The 26,321-nt window shown below is 46.8% G+C and overlaps 1 protein-coding gene across 1 annotated transcript; it reads left to right on the top strand.

Annotated features, from left to right (window-relative positions):
- Positions 1-7,378: 7,378 nt before the first annotated feature.
- Positions 7,379-17,191, top strand: PHB1 (prohibitin 1). The gene is made up of 7 exons (XM_065910072.1): positions 7,379-7,475; positions 8,695-8,809; positions 10,264-10,425; positions 12,844-12,986; positions 13,122-13,238; positions 15,413-15,508; positions 16,827-17,191. Exons 2-7 carry the CDS (start codon positions 8,722-8,724, stop codon positions 17,037-17,039), a joined length of 819 nt encoding a protein of 272 aa, XP_065766144.1. The 5' UTR covers positions 7,379-7,475; positions 8,695-8,721; the 3' UTR covers positions 17,040-17,191.
- Positions 17,192-26,321: the final 9,130 nt, after the last annotated feature.

Below are 26,321 nucleotides of genomic sequence, written 5' to 3'. Positions count from 1 at the left end.
GCTCATCAAATTCCAACACTGTAATGCCATTCCTTTGCCAGTGACTGTTCTGAAAGGGGCAGATGACACAGTTCTGCCCAATAGCACATGGGTGGAAGTCTGTTTGTGCGCTTCTGAGAAACTTTACCTCACTCATCTAAGGGGACCAAAAACATGACATGCCCTTTTCCTGCCTTCTGGCCTTTGGTTATTGTTGTGTGAGAACATTAAACTTGAACCTTCTACAGTCATCTCGTGTCCTTGTGGGGACAAGCACGAGGATGAAAGTCAACACCTGAAGATGGCAAAGCTGAAAGATGGAAACATTCTGAGTCACTGGGGGTTTGGTGAGCCACTGAATAAACCAACACCACACCAGCTCTCCCCTGAGACTTGCTAGTTGATATATTTCTTTACTGTTTAAGTCAACCGAGTCCACTCTTCTGTTACTTGCAGTACTTCGTTACTGATGCATCATTGTCTTACTGTCTATTTCCTTCATGAAGCTAGTCAAAATTCCATATCATTTATTCCTTTGTGTACTTCTCTTTTGTCTGAATACACCACTCTCCCTTCATCCCATAATGTGAATTCCATGAGGACAGGAGCCTTCTCTGTCTTCTTCATCACTTATCTCCAGTGTCTAGCATGATGCAAGAGGCCTCCAATAAACATGTGTCAAATGAATAAAGAAAGAGTTGTTTTTCTGTAATTACTTGCTTTAGTTACCATCCTTCCAATTATGGCACTGATCCTGGAAGTAGAATCAACCTCTGTTTGGATATTTTTAATTATAGATTGAGCAGTCCCACAGCTTGGAATAGCACAGGCTATGGTTTAAGATATATCTGCCACTTGCCAGTCATGTGAGAGTAACCAAGTCACCTGGCTTCTCTGAATCTCCACTTCTTCAGCCTTGTTTAACTCAATGAAACTATGAGCCATGTCGTGTGGGGCCACCCAAAATAGATGGGTCATGGTGGAGAGTTCTGACAAAACGTGGTCCACTGGAGAAGGGAATGGCAAACCACTTCAGTATTCTTGCCTTGAGAACCCCATGAACGGTATGAAAAGGCAGAAAGATAGGACACTGAAAGATGAACTTCCCAGGTCAGTAGGTACCCAATATGCTACTGGAGATCAGTGGAGAAATAACTCCAGAAAGAATGAAGTGATGGAGCCAAAGCAAAAACAACACCCAGTTGTGGATGTGACTTGGTGACGGAAGTAAAGTCTGATGCTGTAAAGAGCAATACTGCATAGGAACCTGGAATGTTATGTCCTTGAATCAAGGCAAATTGGAAGTGGTCAAACAGGGGATGGCAAGAGTGAACACCGACATCTTAGGAATCAGCGAAATAAAATGGTCTGGAATGGGTGAATTTCACTCAGATGACCATTATATCTACTACTGTGGGCAAGAATCCCTTAGAAGAAATGGAGTAGCCATCGTGGTCAACAAATGAGTCTGAAATGCAGCATTTGGATGCAATCTCAAAAACAACGGAATGATCTCTGTTCGTTTCCAAGCAAACCATTCAATATCACAGTAATCCAAGTCTATGCCCTGATCAGCAATGCTGAAGAAGCTGAACAGTTCTATGAAGACCTACAAGACCTTCTAGAACTAACAACCAAAAGAGATGTCCTTTTCATTATAGGGTATGGAATGCAAAAGTAGGAAGTCAAGAAATACCTGGAGTAACAGGCAAATTTGGCCTTGGAGTATGGAATGAAGCAAGACAAAGGCTAATAGAGTTTTTCCAAGAGAATGCACTGGTCATAGCAAACACCCTCTCTCAACAACACAAGACAAGGCTCTACACGCAGACATCACCAGATGGTCAACACCAAAATCAGATTGATTATATTCTTTGCAGTCAAAGATGGAGAAGCTCTATACAGTCAGCAAAAACAAGACCAGAAGCTGACTGGCTCAGATCATGAACTCCTTATTGCCAAATTCAGACTTAAACTGAAGAGAGTAGGGAAAAACTACTAGATCATTCAGGTATGACCTAAATCAAATCCCTTATGATTATACAGTGGAAGTGAGAAATAGATTCAAGGGATTAGATCTGATAGAGTGCCTGAAGAACTATGGATGGAGGTTTGTGACATTGTACAGGAGGCAGGGATCAAGACCATCCCCAAGAAAAAGAAATGCAAAAAGGCAAAATGGTTGTCTGAGGAGACCTTACAAATAGCTGTGAAAAGAAGAGAAGCAAAAGGCAAAGGAGAAAAGGAAAGATACACCCATTTGAATGCAGAGTTCCAAAGAATAGCCAGGAGAGATAAGAAAGCCTTCCTCAGTGATCAATGCAAAGAAATAGAGGAAAACAATAGAATAGGAAAGACTAGAGATCTCTTCAAGAAAATTAGAGATACCAAGGGAACATTTCATGCAATGATGGGCACAATGAAGGACAGAAATGGTATGGACCTAACAGAAGCAGAAGACATTAAGAAAAGGTGGCAAGAATACACAGAGCTATACAAAAAAGATCTTCACGACCCAGATAATCACAATGGTGTGATCACTCACCTAGAGCCAGACATCCTGAAATGTAAAGTCAAGTGGGTCTTAGGAAGCATCACTACAAACAAAGCTAGTGGAGGTGATGAAACTCTAGTTGAGCTATTTCAAATCTTAAAAGATGGCACTGTGAAAGTGTTTCACTCAATATGCCAGCAAATTTGGAAAACTCAGCGTGGCCACAGGACTGGAAAATGTCAGTTTTCATTCCAATCCCAAAGAAAGGTAATGCCAAAGAATGCTCAAACTATCACACAATTGCACTTATCTCACACACTAGCACAGTAATGCTCAAAATTCTCCAAGCCAGGCTTCAACAGTATGTGAACCGTGAACTTCCAAATGTTCAAGCTGGATTTAGAAAAGGCAGAGGAACCAGAGATCAAACTGCCAACATCTGCTGGATCAAGAGAGTTCCAGAAAACATCTGCTTCTGTTTCATTGATTATGCCAAAGCCATTGACTGTGTGGATCCCAACAAACTGTGAAAAATTCTGAAAGAGATGGGAATATGAGACCACCTGACCTGCCTCTTGAGAAACCTGTATGCAGGTCAGGAAGCAACAGTTAGAACTGGACATGGAACAACAGACTGGTTCCAAATAGGAAAAGGAGTACGTCAAGACTGTATATTGTCACCCTGCTTATTTAACTTATATGCAGAGTACATCATGAAAAACACTGGGCTGGAAGAAGCACAAGTTGGAATTAAGATTGCAGGAAGAAATATCAATAACCTCAGATATGCAGATGACACCACCCTTACGACAGAAAGTGAAGAAGAACTAAAGAGCCTCGTGATGAAAGTGAAATAGGAGAGTGAAAATGTTGGCTTAAAGCTCAACATTCAGAAAACTAAGATCACAGCATCTGGTCTCATCACTTCATGGCAAATAGATGGGAAACAGTGGAAACTGACAGATTTTATTATTTGGGCTCCAAAATCATTGCAGATGGTGACTGCAGCCATGAAATTAAAAGACGCTTGTTCCTTGGAAGAAAAGTTATGACCAACCTAGACAGCATATTAAAAGGCAGAGACATTACCTTGCCAACAAAGGCTTGTCTAGTCAAAGCTATGGTTTTTCCAGTAGTCATGTATGGATGTGAGAGTTGGACTATAAAGAAAGCTGAGTGCCAAATAATTGATGTTTTTGAACTGTGGTGTTGGAGAAGACTCTTGAGAGTCCCTTGGACAGCAAGGAGATCCAACCAATCCATCCTAAAGGAAATCAGTCCTGAATATTCATTGGAAGGACTGATGCTGATGCTGAAACGCCAGTACTTTGGCCACCTGATGCAAAGAACCAATTCATTTGAAAGACCCTGATGCTGGGAAAGATTGAAGGCAGCAAGAGAAGGGGACAACAAAGGATGAGATGGTTGGATGGCATCACCCACTCAATGGACATGAGTTTGCATAAACTCCAGGAGCTGGTGATGGGCAGGGAGGCCTGGTGTGCTACAGTCCATGGGGTGGCAAAGAGTTGGACATGACTGAGCAACAGAACTGAACTGAATTGAAATAAGACTGTATTTATGAAGCAAGTGGTTCACAGTCAGTGTTTAAGATGTATTTCTTCTTAACACCAACGTGCACACCTGGCTGGAAGAAGAGCTGAAGGGGAAATGCCTTATGTAGCAATAAATTGGATCCACCCCTGAAGCTGTCACCCCAAAGCTGCTCTTCCCTAATTTTTAAAAATACTAATTTATTTGTTTTAATTAGAGGCTAATTACTTCACAACATTGTAGTGGTTTTTGCCATGCATTGATATGAATCAGCCATGGATGTACATGTGTCCCCCAACCTAAGCCCTCTTCCCACCTCCCTCCCCATCCCATTTCTCAGGGTTGTCCCACTGCTCTGGCTTTGAGTGCCCTGTTTCATGCATTGAAGTTGGACTGGTCATCTATTTCACATATAGTAATATACATGTCCCACCCTCGCCTTCTCCCACAGACTCTAAAAGTCTGTTCTTTATATATGTGTCTCTTTTGCTGTCTCTCATATAGGGTCATTGTTACCATCTTTCTAAATTCCATATATATGTGTTAATACACTGCATTGGTGTTTTTCTTTCTGACTTACTTCACTCTGTATAATAGGCTCCAGTTTCATCCACCTTATTAGAACTGATTCAAATGCATTCTTTTTAATAGCTGAGTAATATTCCATTGTGCATATGTACCACAGCTTTCTTATCCATTCGTCTGCTAATGGACATCTAGGTTGCTTCCATGTCCTAGCTATTGTAAACATTGCTGCAATAAAAATTGGTGTACCTGTGTCTGTTTCAATTCTAGTTTCCTCGGTGTGTATGCCCAGCAGTGAGATTGCTGGGTCATATGGCAGTTCTTTTTCCAGCTTTTTAAGGAATCTCCACACTGCCCCAATGCTGCTCTTCCTTAATTTTTGCCTCAGCCCAATTAAATTCTTCCCAGATACCCCCCTCAGTATGATTATCCTTTATCCTTCCCACCTCTCCACCTACAACGAGCCCAGGTCCACACAGTGCCCTCATGTCACACGAGTTTTCCTGTTGCCTTTGCTTCCCAGGACACAGAGGGAAAGTGGAAACAGGGCTTAGACCTAGAAGACCTGTGATCCGGTCCAGTCTGGCTCTGACTAGATGAGTGACCCCAAACAAGTGATTTAACCTCTGAACTTTGACTTCTTTATCTGTAGAACATAAGGGGTTGTGATGATGCTCATGTGGGATGTTGTAGATACACAGACTTGAAAGTTATAAAACACACAAAAATTGGGTTTTTTTTTTCATATTTTCAGCGTCCTGCTGGTGAGAGGAGAATGGAAGCGGACAATACTATGGCTGTTCCTGCAGGATTCTGGAGCATACCGCCTTGCACTTCCTGGCCACAGTCTGCCTAAGCAGCCACTTCAATGCTCTTCATTATTCATTCATTCCATAAATACTTACTGAGTGCCCACCGTGTGCCAAGCACTGTCGTACGTTCTGGGAACAGAACAATGAAGATAGTAGACTAAATATTCAGCTCTCATAAAGTGAGCATTCTGGTAGGCAGAGGAAAAGCCTGTGGGCACTTAGGGTAAATACATACTACCTGGAGAATGCTGCCATGCAAATCTCTGGCCCTTTGTTACCCCACGGGTGCCAAGCGGGGACAAAGGAGAGAGAGACAGAGAGGAGAGGAATGCAGGAAAAAGAAGCTGAAAGAATCCAATCATTCTAGAATCCAGAAATGGGCCTGGTTTCATTAAAATTAAGTGTCCATACACCACTTAGCTACCTCAGTTAAGAATGCAAAACAACAAATCTAATTATGAGGAAACATCAGAGAAACCCAATACCAGAACATTCTTTTTTTCTATTTTATTTTATTTTTTCTATCTTAATATAACAAAAGGCAAGGAAGCCTGAGGACAAATTAAGAAGACTAAACCGACATGAAAAATAAATATAGTACCTTATCTTGACTGCCTCCTGTATTGGAGGGTGAGGGGAGAAGACTGCTATAAAGTTCATTATTGGGTCAATGGAAAAAATGGAATGCAGAAGTTAGATTAAATTTATTCAAGTTATGTAAGAGGAGTATGTATGTATTCAAAAATACAAAGAAAGAGAAGAAAGGAGGCAGGGAGAGAAGGAGGGAACAAATGATAAGATGTGAAAATAAATAAGCAGAAACCTCATTTTAAATTGAGTCAGGAGTATAGAAAGGGGAACTCTCACAACCTACCAACAGGTAGAGACTCAACAGGAAGAGATAGCTTTGCATCTCCAATAAGAAGGCTACTACTTTAGTTTCCAGCAGAAGGAAAGAAAATTTTCTCCTTGCTCAGAAACAGCCCAGCCAATAAGAGACTGTCACAATTGAGACAATGAAAAGCCACACTTTCAAATTCCCAGTTTCCTCTCTTTGTTTATGACAGTCCCTTCTAAGTCACCCTTCTCCACTAAAAAAAAGTCCTCTTCCTTGTTCTGCAGACTTGCCTGGTGAGTTGCCATAAATTGCTCACCGAGAATTGCAATTCTTTGCTGTTCTCAAGTAAACCCAATTTGCTGATAAAATAACTGGCTATTTTATTGCTTTAGATTAAAAAAGTAAATGGAGCAAATTGTTAGCAGTAGGTGAATTTGAGTAAAGATTACACATCTTCTCTGTACTATCTTTGCAAATTCTCCAAATAAGACTTTTTTTTTTTTAATATTGTAGTGGTTTTTGCCATACACTGACATGAATCAGCCATGGATTTACATGTGTTCCCCTTCCCGACAAATAAGACTTTTTAAAAAATGTGTTCACCGAACCCAGACTTTAAGCCCAATCCCTTTTTTAAATTGTTGCATGGCCCTGAATGACTCCCTTCCTCTCTCTGGACCTCACTTTCTAGTCCAGATGGTTTCTAAGGTTCTCTCTGACTCTGGCAATCAATGTTCCACAACTCAGGTCGCTTCTAGACAGGGCTTTGGAAAGATAGCTCCTCTGTCTCTCAGTCCACCAGTTACTTCACAACTTTATCCCGCGTGCACACCCGTCCTCTTTCATCAGCATAAACTTGCCCTTGCCCATCTCGTCCATCAGCCAGCAGGCCCAGCTACTCTTTCTGATGGCCTTAGGGCTCATCTTCTGGCAGCCTCCAGCTTCAGTTCACAACAGGCACGTGCATTTAGCCCCCAAGAAACTACAGTCCCCTAAATGCTTTGCGGCAACCTCTGGGCCTTCAGTACCACCAAAGACAAAAGGTTTTTCAGCGTACGTCAGCCCCTGCATGGCTTTTTGGGAATTGTAGTTCATCTGCGAAGAGCCTGGGAACAACAGTAAGGCAGCAAGCCACCGTTCCCAGAATGCATAGCGCTCGTGCTCACCAATCCGAAGCGCGGATCTTGGAAGTAGGGCGGGGACGTGGAGGAGCTGTCCGGCGCACGCGCAATCTGTGGCTGGGGAATTCATGTGGAGGTCAGAGTGGAAGCAGGTGAGAATGCTGGGGAGCGGCTGTGGTCCGCGTCCTGGCGTCTCTGCAGTTCCCCCTCTGCGTTCCCATTCTTCTCAAGTTGGGGCGGGCAGGGTGTGTGCCTGGGTCCGCCTCGTGTCGGAGGGGAAGGGGGTGAGCCTGGGAGGAGCCAGGAGTTGCGTAGAGTGAAGTAGGTGTGTATGGGGGCAGGGTGAGGAATAATCCAGAAGCTATTAGGAATGGAAAGGCCGAGGGGTCAGGACTGGGCGTCCCGATCACGGGAATGGAATAGTTAAGTGCACGGATAGAGATGAAGATACTTAGAAGTTGAGCCCTGAGAAGGAGGGGGAGAGGCTGAAGTGGCCGACGACGATGGGGCGGGGAAAAGACAAAGTATAAGTGCAAGAGCAGATTGTAGAGCGGTCAGGCGCGCTCCCGCCCACCCCACCTCTGCCCCCACCCCGACCTGTTCCAGGGGTGTTGCTGGCGGTGCAGCTGTTTAATACCTTTTTGGCACTGTTATTTCTCGTGATTTGTTGGCCCCAGAACGTCAGCCAGGGCCTGCTTCCATAATAACAGGTCTGTCATTCTTAATACCTGATGTTGAGAAACCGTGGTGAGGAGTTAACCGTGGTCGGTCTTCTAGAATTAGACCTCCAAGTTCTAATCCTGGTTGCCTCCTTCATAGCTGCCTGATCTTAGGCTTCTCTTGTAACTTAACCTCTCTTTGTGCTTCAGTTTCCTCATCTGTGTAGTCCTCTACTTCATAGGGGTTGATGTGAAGATTATATACACAAATTGCTGTTAGAAGACTGTCTATTGTAAAGGTTAGCTGCCGCTGTTGTTTTGTTATTGGAATCACGTTCTTTTGCACAGAACCAACCCCTCTTCTGGGGCCTGCAGGTCCAGGAGATGAGAGGCTATTTTGGTATGGTGCTAAGTTTTCTATAGGTAATCCAGCCCATGCCTCCTTCCCATTTTGAACCAATACCTGAGACGCCATTTCTTAAGTAGTAGAAAAAGAAGAAAGCAGCGGGAAAAGAAGATCAGAGGAATTGATGATACACGTTTACAAGCTGCATAGTGTTATTTATGAAATGCCTTTCAGTTGAAGATTTAGAGCTCTCAGGAGTGGGGAAATAAATAGCTAGCTTGAGAAATGCATGTGATGCCTCAGAGAGGGCTTCCTCTAAGGACTGGGGATTGAGTTGTTTTGTTTGTTTTGTTTTTACCCCCTTAGGTGTGAGTGGGTCCAGCCAAAGGAGACATGGCTGCCAAAGTGTTTGAGTCCATTGGCAAGTTTGGTCTTGCCTTAGCCGTTGCAGGAGGCGTGGTGAACTCTGCCTTGTATAATGGTGAGGCGCTGAGGGGTGGTGGGTCACTGACCTTTGCCAGAGGATTTTCATTGGTCTGCCTAGCCCATGTGACACTCCTGTTGGCAAGCGCTTGCTGTGAATATATTTGTGACCAAGAAGGCTCACCTGCTGCCATCCTGCACCATATGATGGCCTTGTCATCAGAACCTCTGTCCTTGTAGCCATAGGTTCTCTCAGAGCCTTTATTTACAGAGAGCCTCCCAAGCTAGTTGGGTGTTTCCACCTTCTCTTGTTGAAGTGATGCTGTAGCAGTATGTCAGGATTTTGCTGGCCAGTTGAAATGGAGAGTGCATTCTCTTCTGCTTGTGTGGGAAGTAACTCAGCAAGGTCTTTAGACCTTTGGTGACCTTGATCTGAGCAGAAACTTTTGCTCTGCTCTAGTTGAGTTGTTCCCGAGAAAATATCTTTGAGATACATTGCCCAGCTTTTAACAGCGTAACCAGACTTTAAGCTGTCTTTTGGGGACTTCCCTGGTAGTCCAGTGGTTAAGACTCTGCAGGGGGCACAGGTTTGGTCCCTGGTTGGCGAATTAAGATCCTGCAGGTGGAGCGGTGTGGCCAAAAATTTAAAAAATAAAAACAGCTAGGTTCTCTTCTACTTTTCTGGGTGACCTTAGGCAAGTCACCTTCCCCTCCATAGGACTCAGCTTTCTCGATGGTCAAGCAGCAGGACTGAACTAGTTTGTGTCTAAGACCCCTCCTGCTTTGATATTCTCTTAATTTTTCACTGTTGGAAAGCAGCAGTAGATTGACCCACCTCACGCGAGACTCTGACAGCAGAAGGATTACTTTCAAAGTGAAGATACTGGACCAACTGTAAAGTCCAAAAAGGCAGAGACAGAAAGTGGCTGATAGAAAAGCCTGCTCAGCTTCTGTGGCCCAACTTTATACTCTGATCTTTTTGGCCATCCTGCATGGCTAGACTATAATCACCATCATTAATTTCTCTCTGAAATTAGCAAAACAGTTCTGTAACCCCTTCAGACTTTAGAGAAACCAAGCTGTTGGAAAGAAAAAAATGAGGACTTCCAAATTTTAGGATTGCCATAGGAAGGGTGCTGCTTCTGGGAACACTGGGTTAAATTGGAACCAGGATGGACTGTGAGTTTTAGAAGGAAGTTTTGGAACCTGGTTCCTAGGAATGTGTTGGTGGGAGTTCACGGGTGGAGTGGTTAATCAGAAAATCAGCAGCCAGTTTCAAGGAGGAAGAATGCTGAGAATAGATCCTGTTACTGAAGTCCTTGGGAGGACACAGGACAGAAAGTGATTGCTTTGTTTTGTAGCTGTTAAGAAGCCTCTGCAGTCCTGAAGTGTGGGAAGACAGAGCAAGAGACCTACTATATGAACAGAAAACACCAGGGGTCTTTCAGACATGATCCTTTTGGTTAAAGGGTGAGGGGGTTTTTCTGACCTGTTGTTATCCTTCATTCCCAGTGGATGCTGGGCACAGAGCTGTCATCTTTGACCGGTTCCGGGGAGTGCAGGATATTGTCGTAGGAGAAGGGACTCACTTCCTCATCCCTTGGGTACAGAAACCAATCATCTTTGACTGCCGCTCTCGACCACGTAATGTGCCAGTAATCACTGGTAGCAAAGGTGAGTCTCATCTGTGGGTCAGGTAGAAGTAGAGTGTGGAACGGGTGCTGTGGGATCCAGAATGGGTTGAACTTCCCTAAATATTTTTCCTTAAGAGTTTTATGTGGCTACAGAGAAAGAAATATACAAGCATGCCTCAAGACATATAAATTCAGTCCCAAGAAAGCAAATGTTGTAAAGCGAGTCACACAAATATTTTTGTTTCCCAGTGCATATAGATGTTTATCCCTACTGTATCCTATTACAGGTGCAATGGCTTTATCGCTAAAGAAACAGTGTACATACCGTGATTAAAAAATACTTTATGACTAAAAGTTGCTAACCATCATCTGAGCCTTCAGTGAATTATAGTAGTAACATCACAGATCACCATAATGAATGTAATAATATTGGGAAAGTTTGGAATATTGTAAGAGTTACCAAAATGTGACTCAGAGACTTTCTTGGTAGTTAAGAATCTTCCTTGTAATGCAGGGGATACTGGTTCGATCACCAGTCAGTGAACTAAGATCCCACAACTAAGGGGGTGCACACGAGCCACAACTAGAGAGTCTCCATATCGCAGCAAAAGATCCCGCGTGCCACGACTAAGACCCAAATGGGCCAAATAAATATTTTTTAAAATGTGACACAGACATGAAGTGAGCAGGTGCTATTAGAAAAATGGTGGTGATAAACTTGCTTGATACAGTGTTGCCCCAGACCTTCAGTTTGTAGGAAATATGGTGTATGCGAAGCACAATTAAATGAGGTGTGCCTGTATATTCAAGATACATACACAACTGTATGAATTTAGAGAAATGAACAGATATATTTCAGTAGTTGCATAGCGATCCAGTTTTAAAGAAATCTGAATGTGCCTTTACTCTCTCTCTTGGTTGACCATTCCCATCAGTTCTTGTTCCCCCACGGTGACTGTAAACCGATCTCCGGCCGTTGTGTTTGCCTTCACAGCTGACTTACCCTTCGCCTTGCTTTCCAAGGCCTATGTTTCCAGCAGTGCTGCCCTCACACTGTTACCTTCTGGGCCAAGGCACACGTGCCTGAGAGCAATCTGGTGTCTGACATGCCACTGACTCCCTAGTTGGAGCTGAAATGAATTGCTATCACGGTTCTTCCCCCACATCGTACACACAGAGGTGGACCGCAGTAAATGGAGCAGCAGATGCTGGCTCGGCTGTGACCGTTCTGTGCGGGAGGAGAGGGTCGCGTGGATGTTCCTGGTCCTTGGCAGATGTTTGCTTTCTACAGTCGTGTCAGGCTTTGTGCTGGATCGGAGGGTGGGGTAGATCATTGATGAGTAAAGCAGGAACCTTTAGGAGATCGATGTAGCAAGGGAGACAGACGTGGACAGGCATTGAGAATTGGGGTGTGGTGAATGCAGCGTGTAGGAGAGTGGAGGAGAACTGTGAGGAACGGGCGTCTGTGCTGGTGCTTGAGAATGAGAAGTGTGTTGGACAGGGGAGGTGACAGGGTATTGTCTAATCTATCCTGTTTCTCCCAGTGAGGGAGAGGACGAGCCTCCTGTAAAGGGTCTGGCCTGCCTCCTACTTCAGAGGAGATCAACAGTGGGGTGGGGTTCATTAAGAAACATCTTAACTTAAAGGCCTTAAGGAGCACATGTGTAACCATTTCCCACTCTGGTGCCTGGTTCAGAACTCATCTCATGGGCACTTGGTCCATATTGTTGATGACTGCAAGCAGTGCCTCAGCTCCAAGCACAGCTGGATTGTCAGGGGAAGTTGTAATTCCCTGGGTCCTTTGACTGGTAATGAGAAGCGGCCTCTCACTGAGTCTGATAACCCCTCACCTCTGTTGCATATTTGACGGAGTGCTTTTGTATCTGTTTCCTCCTTCAGTTTTTCCCAACATGCCTGGAAGGCAGATGTTATCATCCCCATTTGTACAGATGAGGAAATAAGCTGAGAGAGGCTAAGGCTTAGTGAGGCCGTGTAGTAAGTAAACATCAGAGTTAAGGCACAGCCAGGCCTTGGACTGCTAGTCCACTGGACCCACAGTCACCTCTCCGAAGCATATTCCTGCCTTGAACCATATTTAACCCAGCCTTGGAGAGGCCTTATCCTAGAATTCTTGGCATTGGCCTATTTCTTTGCTTAAAATATTCATTATTCCAGAGATTCCACGGCACCTACTAGACCTATAATCTGAATTTGCTCGTGTTCAGAGGGCATTCAGGACACGGAAAAGCTGTCATCACCAGAATCCTTTGGGAAGTTATTAGCGCTGGTGCTCTGCTGGGTTCTCTCCCAAAGAAACCATGAACCTGTGCACGTCACCTTGAAGGGTTGGTTAATCAGCAACTTTACTTATAAATTGTAGCAGATTTGGCATAGGGGAGGTCATAGGAGGCCATGTGATTTGTATCTTTTAACTCCAGCATTTGTGCCCTGCCCTCAGATTTACAGAATGTCAATATCACTCTGCGCATCCTCTTCCGGCCGGTTGCTAGTCAGCTTCCTCGCATCTTCACCAGCATTGGAGAGGACTACGATGAGCGCGTGCTGCCGTCCATCACTACGGAGATCCTCAAGTCCGTGGTGGTGAGTGAGCAGGGCCTCGGCCTCGAGCCCAGCCCCCAGGAGCGCACTCGGTGGCAGGAAGAGCTTGGTGATGGCTGATTGGGCTTCTGCTTCTTTGCAATCATGACTGGCTCCTCTGCCTTCCCTTGGAACCAGGCTCGCTTTGATGCTGGAGAACTGATCACCCAGAGAGAGCTGGTCTCCAGACAGGTGAGCGATGACCTCACAGAGCGAGCAGCGACCTTTGGGCTCATCTTGGATGACGTATCCTTGGTAAGGGTCTTGGGGAGCCTGTGGGGTGGGGGGTGGGGGTGCCTGGCTCCATTTCTGGGTAGATACTGTGAGGTCCTACCTTCCAGTTTCCTTGATGAAGACTTGAAAAGGTGGAACCTTCTTAGTGGTATGAGACAGTCTCCTTGGGTTTATTTTCAGATGAGGATTCTTTTCCCTCCCCTGTGCCGCAGACATTCCTATTTGGATCTTTGGTCCTCCCCAGGTGGTGCCTAGCCACTAGATTTTTTACCTTCCCCAGACTGAGTTTTCCTCACAGCTCCCCGGGAAGTGTTGTCATGTTTACCTGGTTTGACACAGACAGAAACTGCCTGGAAGAGACCAGGGAGCAGCGTGGATAGTCTTTTCTCCCTTGCCCAGACCTCCCAGCCTGACCCTTGGGAATTTCCTAACACCTAGGGTTTGAAGTGCAGTGACGTGAACTCTGAGAACTCCCCACGAAAGGTGATAGAGTGTAAATGAATGGTTCTGTCCTCCAAAGCCTGGTATGGGGGCATCTCTGAGGCATGAGTTACCCTCTTGAGACTGTGTGGTCTGTGTATTTATATGGCATTGAATGCCGCAGTGCAGACAGAAAGCAATACAGGCAAGATAGCATTTCAGATCAGGGAGGGCGAGGGAAAGGGGTCGTGTTTCTGATTCTCTGGGAAAAATCACTTGGAGTGATTTGTTCGGGTAGTGAAGTAGAGTGTTTCCTGTTCCGTTCTCCTGTGCGTCGCTGGGGAAGGCAGCGTTTCGCACTCAGCATCTGTGCAGCTGTTTAAACAGTCACCCTGCGCACGCCCGTTGCTCACCCCAGGGCACTGCCTCCGTGGAAGGCTTTTGGGTTCCCTCTACTGGCAAGACGCCAGGCTGCAGCCACTTGGCCCTTGTGACCAGAGCAGTTTCTCAGGCCCTCCCACTTAGTGCTAATCTAAACACCTCGGCCATGAGAACATAGTAAGTAAAAACCTAAGGAGAACCTTGGCATTTTGCTAAATTTTAACCACATAGTCCATTCTGGGGAAATGCGGGTTGACCACAAGAAACAGTGTCTAAGAGGTGTGAGGAGAAAATTAGGTTTCATGGGGAGTTTGCTGCCTTCAGCTGGCCTTTCTGGAAAAAAATTTTATTCCTTAATATGCGCATTTCATTTTCATTTCTCAGGGTCATATTTTCTTCCCCAAACTTTGAACAGGAGTCCAGAAATGGAGCAAGCAAGGTAGAACAGCTGCAATATAAGAGTTAGAAGTGTTAAACATTCTGAAAAGACAATGGACTGTAATTTACTCTCCAGAAGAGGTTTTGAGCTGCTGATTTTTTTTTTTAAAGCAGAAATTGGGAGTGTGGGGGTGGAATGAAACAAGTAGAATTTGATAGCAAAACCCATACTATTCTCCCCTTTATTCTTCCCATTTAATAAAAAGTTAGATAAATAAATAAATTAGACTTTAGGAGTGCTGAGCTCTGTTGCCATTGTTTGCACTTGGTCACTAGGGAAGGCCTATGCATAATCAGAATTTTATTTATTTATTTATTTTTTATAATCAGAATTTTAAACCTTCACCCTAACAGTAATCTTTACCTGCTTTCTCTTTCTTTTAAACCCTTTACCAGAAGCACTTGCTCATAAGGAATACTGTGATTTGCAAAATCATGATTTGGAAGTCTCACTCATCCTCTTCCTGTTTTGTGGTGGAGATGCTGTGAGAAAGCAGTGGACTGGTTAATCTATAAGCAGAGAGCCTCACAGTCTGGAATCCCTGAGAACCAGCTGCGTGCCTCACTCTCAGGGGCTCAGTTTTCCGTCTGGTCTCTGGGGGCTTTGAACAGACCATCAAAGGACCTTGGAAGAGCGCTTGTTGGTGGTGGGGGTCCTGGAGCCCACAGTTCTCCTCCCCTAGGGAGGTGGTCAGTTGAGTAGACACCTTCTGGTGCCCATGGGCTGTTTCCTACCTGAGGACAGTGATGGACAGGAGCACTTTGGGCAGCTGAGGATTCTGAGCTGTGAACTCAGTTTGGACACGGATGTGGAGGTGGAAGGGTGTTCTGGCCTCATGTTATCTCCAGCTGCTAGAGCCATTCCTGGCCTCTTCCTCCAGCCGCCATGGGGGCTCTGCAGCAGCCCTGTCGAAGCAATTACAGTGCCTCATCTTGCTCTCACTCTCTCCCCCTAGACGCATCTGACCTTTGGGAAGGAGTTCACAGAAGCGGTGGAAGCCAAACAGGTGGCTCAGCAGGAAGCAGAGAGGGCCAGATTTGTGGTGGAAAAGGTGAGTGCTCAACCAGATGGCAGGAGCCTCTCTCCCCTTTCTCCTGTGCTCAGCCGCCCCGTTTGCTGGGTGGCCTGGAAATTCATCATCTGTCATCTCTTCTTCCGGGATCATCGGAAGGGGATTGAAAGGGCTGTGCTCCTGCAATTGGTTCCAGAGTCTTTAGGGTCTAGTCAGGGATATGTGAGGTTATGTTCCTAAACCATTGAAGAGTAATTTCTTTTCCACGTCCCTAAGATCAAAAACACTCTCCCACAAATAAAAATGTTTCTTCTGGAATGTTTTCAGCTTCACTGAGAAGTTGTTTTTAACCTTGGTTACACAGTGAAAGCTGACAGCCTAAAGGATCAAACGTTGCGCCAGATATACTATTGTTGCTGGATTTTTTTCAAGCACTAAATCCATCCAGATGTGTCAGAGTGTGCTGGGATGCAGTGGATTTGCACAGGGCCTGGTCTTGTATTTATTTCATGTATCTCCTTCTCCCCACCACTAATACACTTGGATTTTTATTCCTAATCCAAGATGCCTTAGTCCTTAGAATCAAGCAAAGAGAGATACATGGGTAGACGTTTTACTTCAGAGAACATAGACTCCATGTGGGTGGAGATTTTTTTTTTCTTTCTTTTTTCTGCCTCTCTCCAGCATCTAGAACATGTCCAGAACCGTGTCTGAGGTAGATACTAGGTATCCGTAAACATTTGTTGAGTGAACAGCACCTCAGTTGAGCAACTATGTGTTAATCTCAGAGAGGCTCTCCTCTCACCCTTCTGAAGGTCATGCGTTGTAGAGAGACGTCTTCCTGTTGATAAGAGCTGGGAAAGCCAGGAGGTCTTGTACTGGGTGCCCAAGTTCCTGGTCGGGAACCCCTTCAGCCCACACTCTAAGTAGCATCCTGTGCCTGCTGCTCCTATTTGGCTGCACTGGTTTTGATGAAAGTCACTTTGACTTGGGCCTGGGGGGAAAGATGAGGATTGAGTCTACCTTTCTTTCTCTCTTGCTTTCTGTGGCCTGGGATCCTCCAGGCTCATAGTAGGTGGCTGGCCTCAGTTGCTGTTAGTGTTATTGAGGACTTTGAAATAAGACAGCTCTCTATACAGCCAAGCGAAATGTGTCCCTATAGTAGTGAGCAGTGGGCATGAGCAGTGGGGGAACAGAGGATTGGGTGAACAGTGTTTGTTGAGCCCTTCTGAAGGGGGAGGTAAAATCCCAGAGCTCATTTGGACCCAGAGAGGGTGCCTAACACAGTCCTTCTGAGGCTGTAACCCACCATCCACGCCCCAGGGTGTCATCTTGGTCTCTGCCTCCACCCTCGCAGGCTGAGCAGCAGAAGAAGGCAGCCATCATCTCCGCAGAGGGCGACTCCAAGGCGGCGGAATTGATCGCCAACTCGCTTGCCACTGCAGGCGACGGCCTGATCGAGCTGCGCAAGCTGGAGGCCGCGGAAGACATCGCGTACCAGCTGTCACGCTCGCGGAACATCACCTACCTGCCCGCCGGGCAGTCGGTGCTCCTCCAGCTGCCCCAGTGAGGCCCACGCCTCCTGGGCCATCTGGACCACAGCCCCGAAGTTGCTCAGCACCACCTTCCTTCTCCTGCCCCAGAAATCACTGTGAAACTTCATGATTGGCTTAAAGTGAAAGAAATAAAAGTAAAATCACTTCAGATCTCTTAATTACTCAATCAGATGAAACTGATTTTTCTCATTTCCATCCCCCCTTTTTTTTTAATTTACCTTCTTACCCAAAATTGCTAAGTGCCTACACAGACCAGCTTGGCCCGTCTTTGGGGCCGGCTGGCACTCCTGCCCAGGCACTGACAATTGGCAGAAGAAAGGCAGGGCCTTGTGTGTAATGAGCTGGGAGTCAGTGGGAGGCCTGAGTAAACTTGTAGCCTCCAACCAACCCTTCATTCAGGATTTGAGGAAGATGGCACACGCAGATGAATGGTGAACACAGGCCTGAGTTCCTGCACAGACCCAGCTGGGGAGGGTCAGAGAGGAAGTGATCCATCTCTTACCATAGAGCTGATGCTCTGTAACTGCGGGACCAGCGGAAACAGGTGTGTACAAACGGCACAGATCGAAGAATCTGCCTCCGTGAAGGTGGGTGGGCCTGATTTGATTTGCTCTGCCTCCACCCCAGAGTCCTGGAATGGATTTGAATAGAGAGAGCAGGCCTGGACTGAGATGAGAGTCCTATGGCCTTCCTCTCCACCTCCCACCTTTGTGTCTCAAATACCCGGCGGATTTCCAGCTTGAAGGATTGCATCCGGCCAGAGCTGTACGGGCCTGCCAAAGACGTGTGCATCCAGTGTTCCTGGCTCCTTGGTTCAGAGACTGCCCTTCTAGAGGGCTCTGTGCCTGTGCCTTGAAGGAAATGACCATGGGAAGAAGACAAATGTGTGTAAACTACTATCAATAAATGACACCCAGACCTAGCTCAGTCTTATGGGTTTGTTTGTTTGTGGGAACCATGGGCTCAGGACAGAACATTCCAGCAGTCTTTGTGTGCACATTTGTATCACCAGAGAGGACAGACTCTCCAGCAGGGCAGGAAATGCTTTAGTTTCAGAAAACACTGGGTTGCCGTGTTCCAGATCCATCCCCAGCCTGAAATTAATCAGTGGTGCCAAGTGAGGTTTACCATGACATGGGTACTTAGAAGGTAAGGTCGGATGGAGGTTTGTTAACTTCCTTTGTTATCTTTGAGTTGGGAGCTGTAGGCACATTTGCTGAAAGAGGGATTGACATAAAATACACTGTGCCAAGCCCTCGGTGCGCCCTGGTTGGACTGACACACGGTAGATGGCTTCAGGTGCCTTGCCGGTCATGGGCTTGTATTGCTTACTCTGCTCTACTTTGATGTGGAAAGGCCTTGGTCTCTGAAGGGCGGGGGGAGAGGGGGCAGGATTGAGAAATGAGCTCTGCCGGTCACCCACCTCAGATCCTTTCAGGAACAAAACGGAAACGTGTGCAGTCAGCACCCACACTGATTGTGCTTTCACCTCCGCTCTCCGTTTAATCCCAGGCTCACCACCTGGCCAAGGAGAGCGGCCTCTTAAGAGGCCTCTGCAGGCTGGTCTGTGACCTGGATTCTGCATTTCCTCTTCCAGAGTGGTAGGGCCAGCTGTCAGCTGGGGTGGGCCGGGGGCTGAGTTCTCCCAGCACCACACCCCGCTCCCCACCCAGGGCCCCTCCGCGGGGGATCACATCCCTTCCCACCACTGTGAGCATGCCGACGGGCGTGTGGTGGGCTCGTGACCCTCAGCTGAACTTCCCACCAAAGCTACATTCTGATGCTGAGCGAGCCTTGTTCAGCCCATCATCTCACCACCTCCCTGGCATCAGTCATCTCAGGATAACTCTTCCTACCTGTGTTTTTTTACAGTAAGAGTAGTGACGCCTGCAAGGGGTGAGGTGCCTGAACTCAAAACGCGTGGAAGACTGGAGCAGAAAGAGCTTGACTGCTAAATAGGTTCCAGACCTGCTTCCACTCGGCGGCCTTCCTCCTTTCCTGACATTTATTGCTCCGGACACCCTGCGTGGTGGGGGGTGGGGGGGGGAGCGGTGCAGGAGGCGCCTCTCTGCCCCAGGCCCTTTTTAAAAGAGCAGTTTGTTTCCCGCATTTGGCAGGAGATTGGATTTCCCACCCAGGTGTGTGAGGGAGCCCTCCCTAGCTTCTGAGTTCTTTCTGCCTCCAGGTCAGACCTTCAGCAGCAGGCAGGCCAGTTCCTGCTGATTTTGTCTGTAGCCTCCCTGCCCTGATGGTGCCAGTGGTAGCCCGGGGCCTCATTCTGCCTTGACTTCCGCCAAGTAATTCTTTTCACAAATGTTCAAGGGCTGTTAAGTGACTGCTCAGCCCCAGAGTCCCCTGAAGGCCTCCGGGTTTCTCCAGACACTGCCACAATGGGCTTTTATCAGCTCAGGATTCTCTTGGCCTTGGATCAAAAGCCCTGTCCTGTCCTGGCCAGGGAGGGGGCCAAGCAGGGAGGGTCTTCGTCCCTGTCTCCTTTGGTCAGGCTGAATAGCTCCCTTGTTTGGGCCCTGAACTGGGGGAACCAGGGAAAGGAGACCCTGGAAGGTTGCTGCATTTTATGCAAGTTCTGCTGGTGTGGACCAAAGTGGGCAGAGCTGTGCTGTCATCCCCAGGTGGGTCAGATTGAAAGGGAGAGACAATGGAATATTGTCCAAGCCTGGTGTAGCAAATGCTCTTCTTTTTTTAATTTTTATTTTTATTCATTTGGCTGCATAGAGTCTTAGTTGTGGCATGTGGGGATCTAGTTCCCTGACCAGGGATCGAACCCAGCCCCCCTGTATCAGGAACGCAGAGTCTTAGCCACTGGACCACCAGGGAATTCCCTGCAAATGCTCTTCTAATGAGCCGGTGGTCCAGCTGTCAGCAGGAAAGAGTGTTTAGGCCCTCCCTTGACCTTTGCCATCTGCCAGTACTGTGGGTAAAGCAGCCCATTCTGACGGAAAATAACCTGGGTGAGACAGTCACAGGAAGCTGTAACTGATGCCTTTCCTTGGCCTCCTGTTCATCCTGCACACTGTTCCAAACTTCATTTTTCTTTATTTTTATTGGAGTATAGTTGCTTTACAATGTTGTATTAGTTTCTGTTCTATAGCAAAATGAATCAGCTATGTGTATACATATCCCAGGTGGCGCTAGTGGTAAAGAACCCTCCTGCAATGCAGGAGACATAATGAGACGTGGGTTCAATTCCTGGGTCGGGAACATCTCTGGAGGAGGGCCTGGCAACCCCCTCCAGTATTCTTGCTTGGAGAATCCTATGGACAGAGGAGCCTGGCGGGCTACAGTCCTTAAGGTCACAAACAGTAGAACACGACTGAAGTGACTTAGTACACATAACGTATATATATATCTCCCCTCTTTTTTGGATTTCCTTCCCATTTAGGTCACCACAGAGCATTGAATAGAGTTCCCTGTGCTATACTGTAGGTTCTCATTAGTTTTCTATTTTATACATAGTAATGAATACATGTCAACAAACTTCATTTTTCTAAGTAGCTCTCTTCATTTTTCTAAGTAGCTCTCTTCCCCTTTCTCCTTAAAAACCTTCAGCAGCCACTCCTTCCTTGGTTGAAGTGAAATGAAAGTTGCTCAGCCGTGTCCAACTCTGCGACCCATGGACTACACAGTCCATGGAATTCTCCAGGTCAGAATACTGAAATGGGTAGCCTTTCCCTTCTCCAGGCGATCTTCCCAACGCAGGGATGGAACCCAGGTCTCCCATATCGCAGGCGGATTCTTTACCTGCTGAGCCACAAGGGAAACCGAAGAATACTGGAGTGGGTAGGGTAGCCTATCATCCCTTCTCCAGTGGATCTTCCTGACCCAGAAATCGAACCAGGATCTCCTGCATTGCAGGTGGATTCTTTTACCAGCTGAGCTACCAGGGAAGCCTCCCTTGGTTAATAAAGTGCAAATACCTTGTTCGGGCATTCGAGGCCCTCCCCTCGCTGCCTTTCTAGTCCAACATACTTGACTGCTTACTGTCACTTACCTACCTCGTGGCCCCATGGGGTGGGGAGTGCTATTGGAAAATGCAAGTGGAAAGGAGCAGCTGCTAGTAGCGCTAGGTGACGGGGCGTGCAGGTGGCAGGGGCACTACGAGGCCTACTTCGTTCGGGACAGACTCACGCGACACGAGTCCCAAATGGAATGCTGAAACCCCCATCTGAAAACACACACCAAACTGCCCCTGTTGGCATACCCCCACTTTCGCTGCACCCCTCTGCTCACAGTGCCACTTCCTCCAGTCAGCCCTTCCCCCACATTTCACGAGTCCAGATGGCCCCCATCTGTTGTAGCCACACGTTCGGGAGACAAACTCACCCAGAAGGACAATGCAGATAGTGGAGTGCAGTTTATTAGGGGCCCAAAGCAGAGTCTCCTCTTAGCCAAGGACCCCAGCCAGTTTTTGTGAAAACCTTATATACCCTAAGTGTACGTGCCCAAACCCACCTCCCCAAATTCCCTGAAACTAGCCTGAACAAAGGAAAAGAAAGATACAATAAACGTTTACCCGTGATTCATATGCCTTAAGCCTAGGTAGTTAACAGTGGACAATTATCAATAGGCCCGTGGTCATACCTCAATAAGCATAATAGAATTTATGATTCTGTTCGGTTACACAGATATTTAGGGTATTCTTTTAGGCTGTGGAGAATCTAGGTAGGAGACCTGGGGCTCTTCCTTCCGGGGGTCTGGTTTTCCAGTTGGTATGTCGTTGCCATAGATACCGGGCACAGAGCTCAAAGCCCAGAGTCCGGCCCAAGATGGAGTCTGTTCTGTTTCCTCCTCCACACCCTGCGTGCCAGCTCAGATTCTTTCTCTAACACGCACACACCTTCCCTGATCCGCATCCTGTGAAGCACTTCGTGCTCATTTGGGTTGCAGGTGTGTGTTCTCCCTCCAGCCCTACATTTAAGGAGGGCAGGACCCTTACGCGAGTCAACATTTCCCCTTCCTCTTCTTCCCCCCAATCCCCATGACCTTTTCCCCCAAGTCAAACATGCCTGGCTCTTGGTGGCAGTTACTGAATGTTTGTCAGATAAAGAGATGAAGAATAGACATACAGGACTGAGGTTAGAGGTGAGGTGAGGGCTTTTCCCCTCGCCATTATGTTAAGTGGCCTCAGGCTGCTCTGAAGCAGGGCTCACAGTCCTGCAGACGGACCCATCCACCACCCTCTCACTTCCTGCGGCCTGCATGTGCGGACTCTCCTCTCGCTCTCCTCTACCCTCCCTTGCTTCTCTCTGGAGCACCTCTCCTCTCTTTTTATTAAAAAACTTTAGCTCTGGAACTCTGGCAACAGAGGGGTTGAGGATTGAACAAAAAAAGGAGTGAAGAGGCCTGTCCCAGCTGGTAGAGGCTGGGATGCTTTGGCAAGACCCAGATGCACATGGCTGGAAGAGAGAATGGAAATGTACTGGCCTGGGGAAGCTAGTTTAGATTTGAAAGAGGACTGCTTTGCCCAGGACACTGTGTGGAGAAGGAGGAGGGTGTATTTCCAGCATCCTCCAATCAAGCTACTTTGGAAGAGAGAGTACAGCTAAAAGGGCAAGGCTACTTTGAAGGAACTGGAAGCTGTTGTCATCCAGGGAAGATCAGACGAACCACCTGGATTAGCCAGAAAAGCTTTTTATTGATGACAGGCTTGGACCATCTAAATTTGCCTGAATGAGCTGCAAACATTCAGGTCAGGAGCTGGCAAAGTCTGGCATGCAGGCCACATGCAGCCCATAGCTTGTTTTTGTACAACTCATGAGCTAACAGTGGTTTTCACTGGTTGGAAAAAATAAAAAGAATACTATTTTGTGACACGAAAAAGATATGAAAATCAGCCTTCAGTGTTCATAAGTAGAGTTTTGCTGGAAAATAACTATGCATGTTTGCACTACAGCAGCAGACTTGAATACTTATAACCGAGATTATATGGCCTGCAAAGCCTAAAGTATTTACTGTCTGTCCCTTTATAGGAAATGTTTGCTGACCTCTGACTTAAGGAGATTAGGTAGCCTTAGAGATGGGGTGAACCCTGAAATTTGGAAGTCTCAGGCCTGAGGGCTTTATGTCAGGTATGATGTAATTGTCACCCAAGTCCTTGATTGTGTCCGAGGCTATAGTGAAGTGGGAAGCAAAGTAGCATTGAGGCCCCGGCACACAGACTTATAACACCATGGCTGTTATCCATGGCTGCACATGGTTGTGGAATAGGCAGAGTGGGAATGGGGTAGGAGACAGATGGGAATTAGGTGACCCCATAGTCACCGAGGGGTCTGAGGATCTCCAGGCCTGGGGTAAAACCACTTCTTTTCCATTTGTCTGCCCTCCAGGAGGGTTTGCTGTTGGACTGTCCTTTCCTAGCCAGGCAAGGCCACAGCCAAGGAAGGGAGCCTAGTGCAGCAGTGACTTCAGAGATGGGGCCTCTGGGACATTTAGCCACTGGGTGGGAGAGTCTCTTGGTTAAGACGGTGTCTATCCTGGACAATCAGAGACCCTAAAAGAACCCATAGATGTTCCTCACTGTAGATTGTGCCAACCCTGTTCTCCACCAATCATTCAAGAACAGAGGAGCTTGCCATCTCTGGCTAACAATGGCTTCTTTATCTTGCTTGCCTCCACCGGCCTCTCAGTGTGAAATGCTATTTCCCTCTCCCATGTCCACAACCCTCCAGCTCACTCACTTCCTTCGGGGATCTCCACTGCAGTCACAACAGAACTGAGCAGAAGGTTTTCAGGGCCTCAGGAACAGTCCCTTCATTTGGGGGAGGAGGGGAGGAGACTTGCCCAACATCCCATAGGATGCAGGTGGTAAGGCCAAGGGTGGAATCCAGCATCCACCCTCCATCTAATACTGTTTCCATCCCATCTCTCAGCTTCCAGGTTCTATACCCAGGAGCCCCTGTCCTGTAAATCCTTGGCACTCACAGGTGTGCAAGTGCATGTGGGGTCTTCAGTCCCTTTGTGGGCGCACTTCCATCCCCAGCTAGACCATAGCACTTGGGAATCAGAGACAGCACCTATGCCTTCTAAGGCCTTCCTGCCAGAGCACTATGGTCAGCCTTGCTGACACTGTGAAACTCTGAGCTGGCCTGGAAGTCCCAGGTTTCTCACCCCAGAAGACAACTAAGTTTGTAAAAGAATATAGGTTCTAGAATTAGAAAGATTTGTGTTGGGATTCTGACTCTGCCACTTACCAGCTTGGGAGACCTTGGGTAAATTATTCATCAACTTTAACCATCCTTTTTATCTCATCAAAACTAAGGACACAGATATCCACATTGCAGGGTTGTTGAGGAATAAGTGAGATGACAGATGTAAAAAGCCTCAGCACAGTGTTCAGCACACAGGAGATGCCCACCTCTCCTTGTTCCCATCCCTATTAGTGTTCAAAGGGACTGCCTGCCTCTCTCTAACTTCAGATATCAAAAAACTTATTTGGGCATCTACGTGTCCCTGATTCGAGGTCAGTTATTGAAGAGGGGCATAGGGACCATCATGGGTCTGCCCCTGGATCGATTCAAACAAGAAGATGTTGGAGGAGTTGAGTTCCAGGCTCCTCCTCCCTGGAGCCTAGATGTCTTGAGAGAGGAGGCTTGATCTAGCACTCAGAAAGCTGTGTTCAGACCTTCCTTACTTGAGATTGGGGGGTACAAGTTGGCTGCACATATTTCAAAATGTGTTTCATACAAAGGATTTGCACAAATCTCTTTATATCTCCAAGTCTCCATTTCCCCATCCTTGCAATGAGGGAATAAACAGCTGTTTGCCAAGTGAGCTCAGGGGAGTGTGGAACGTGTCCCCTGGGGCTCTGAGTCCCTGCTTCCCCGGCTACAGCCACAGCAGCGTTGAGTTTAGCAGTCTTCCAGGAAGACCTCAGTCACTTAGTGGTCTTAAAGGAAGAGATCCACGGCTACAAAATTTTGAAATCCACTGTCCTATGGAAGCTGTTTTCAAAGGTTCCTTCCATCGCTCAAGTCTGTTTCAGGCCCAGCCCGGCAAGGCTGTGGCGTCTCTTCTCCACCAGGTGGCAGCAACCTTCCAGCTGCTGCAGGTGCCAGGCTGTGTTGACAAGTACAAGATATTCAGATGAAGATCCCAGGAAAAGGACTAGGAGGATGTCAGCGCCAGCTAGCATTATGCTTAGCCAGGAGGGTAAGTAAATAGACAGAGGTGACCCTCTGCAGTCAACTTCCTGATAGAGAACCCCCTGGGCATCTGCGACTGTAAATATACCAAATGTTCTGCCCAACCACCAGCCAAACTGGTGCTACCCCTCTCTTTGCCAGGTGGGAGATCGCCACTAGTTCAGCTTTAACTCTTTCTAAAACCAGACAGGTTCTTAATGGTGTTGGATACTCAGGCTTTGGCCTGAGGTCAGTTTGGGGGAACTAACCAGTTTTTAATAAATTAGTGAGACACAGAGGGGACATCACATTCTCCTTCTGAGACCCCAAGAGTTTCCTTCCAACTCCCCAAACACTCATGAGGAAAAGCAAAATAAAATCTGATAGTCTCAGGGGTAGTTTGGACTTCCACTGCGTGGATGCTCTGTGAATGAATAGACCTGAAAAGGACAAGTGTCATATACACAAGCTGGTCCATTTACTCATCCAACAGTGATTACTGAGTGCCTCCTGGGTGCAGTCCTGGGCTAGATGCTTCAGGGAACCAGAAGATGAGTCAAACACAGATCTTTTAAAAAGAAGTGAATACAAAAAAAAAAAAAAAAGAAGTGAATACAACTTAAGTCAGTGACCGGTGATCGGGTCCTGTGTATTGAAGTCATACTGTGTATCTTCTTCTCCCTTCAGATTTTTGTTTCTTCCTGTTTGGTTCAGGTCAGAAGTTAAATGATGAGGCCATGAAATGGGAGGAGAAATAGGGAAATGGAATGGCTAAAAGGAAAACAGAAACAGTTCAAACATTTGCCATAGGAATCCATAAAGAGGAGCATTGAATTGGCTCCACTCATACCCATGTGTACTGATATTAAAGCAAAGCATTCTCCCCATCTCCTCTGGTCAATTTTTCTGGAGAATGTGTGATCCTAGCTCTACCCTGTTTAATCTTGCAAATTCACACTGCCTAACTCCTTAAATTGGCCTGAAAATAATACTTATTGCTTTGATATTTTAATTTCATTTGTTTATTTTTTTGGCTCCACAGAATGTGGGATCGTCCCCCATCAGCAGTCAAACGGCATGCGCCCTGTAGTGGAATCACAGAGTCCTAACCACTGGACTGCCAGGGAAGCCTAATATTTTTTATTTTAAATGATA

The sequence above is a fragment of the Muntiacus reevesi genome, chromosome 18 (assembly GCF_963930625.1).
Source record: "Muntiacus reevesi chromosome 18, mMunRee1.1, whole genome shotgun sequence".
Taxonomy (NCBI): Eukaryota; Metazoa; Chordata; class Mammalia; order Artiodactyla; family Cervidae; genus Muntiacus; species Muntiacus reevesi.
This window is presented reverse-complemented; position numbering and strand designations above follow the sequence as displayed.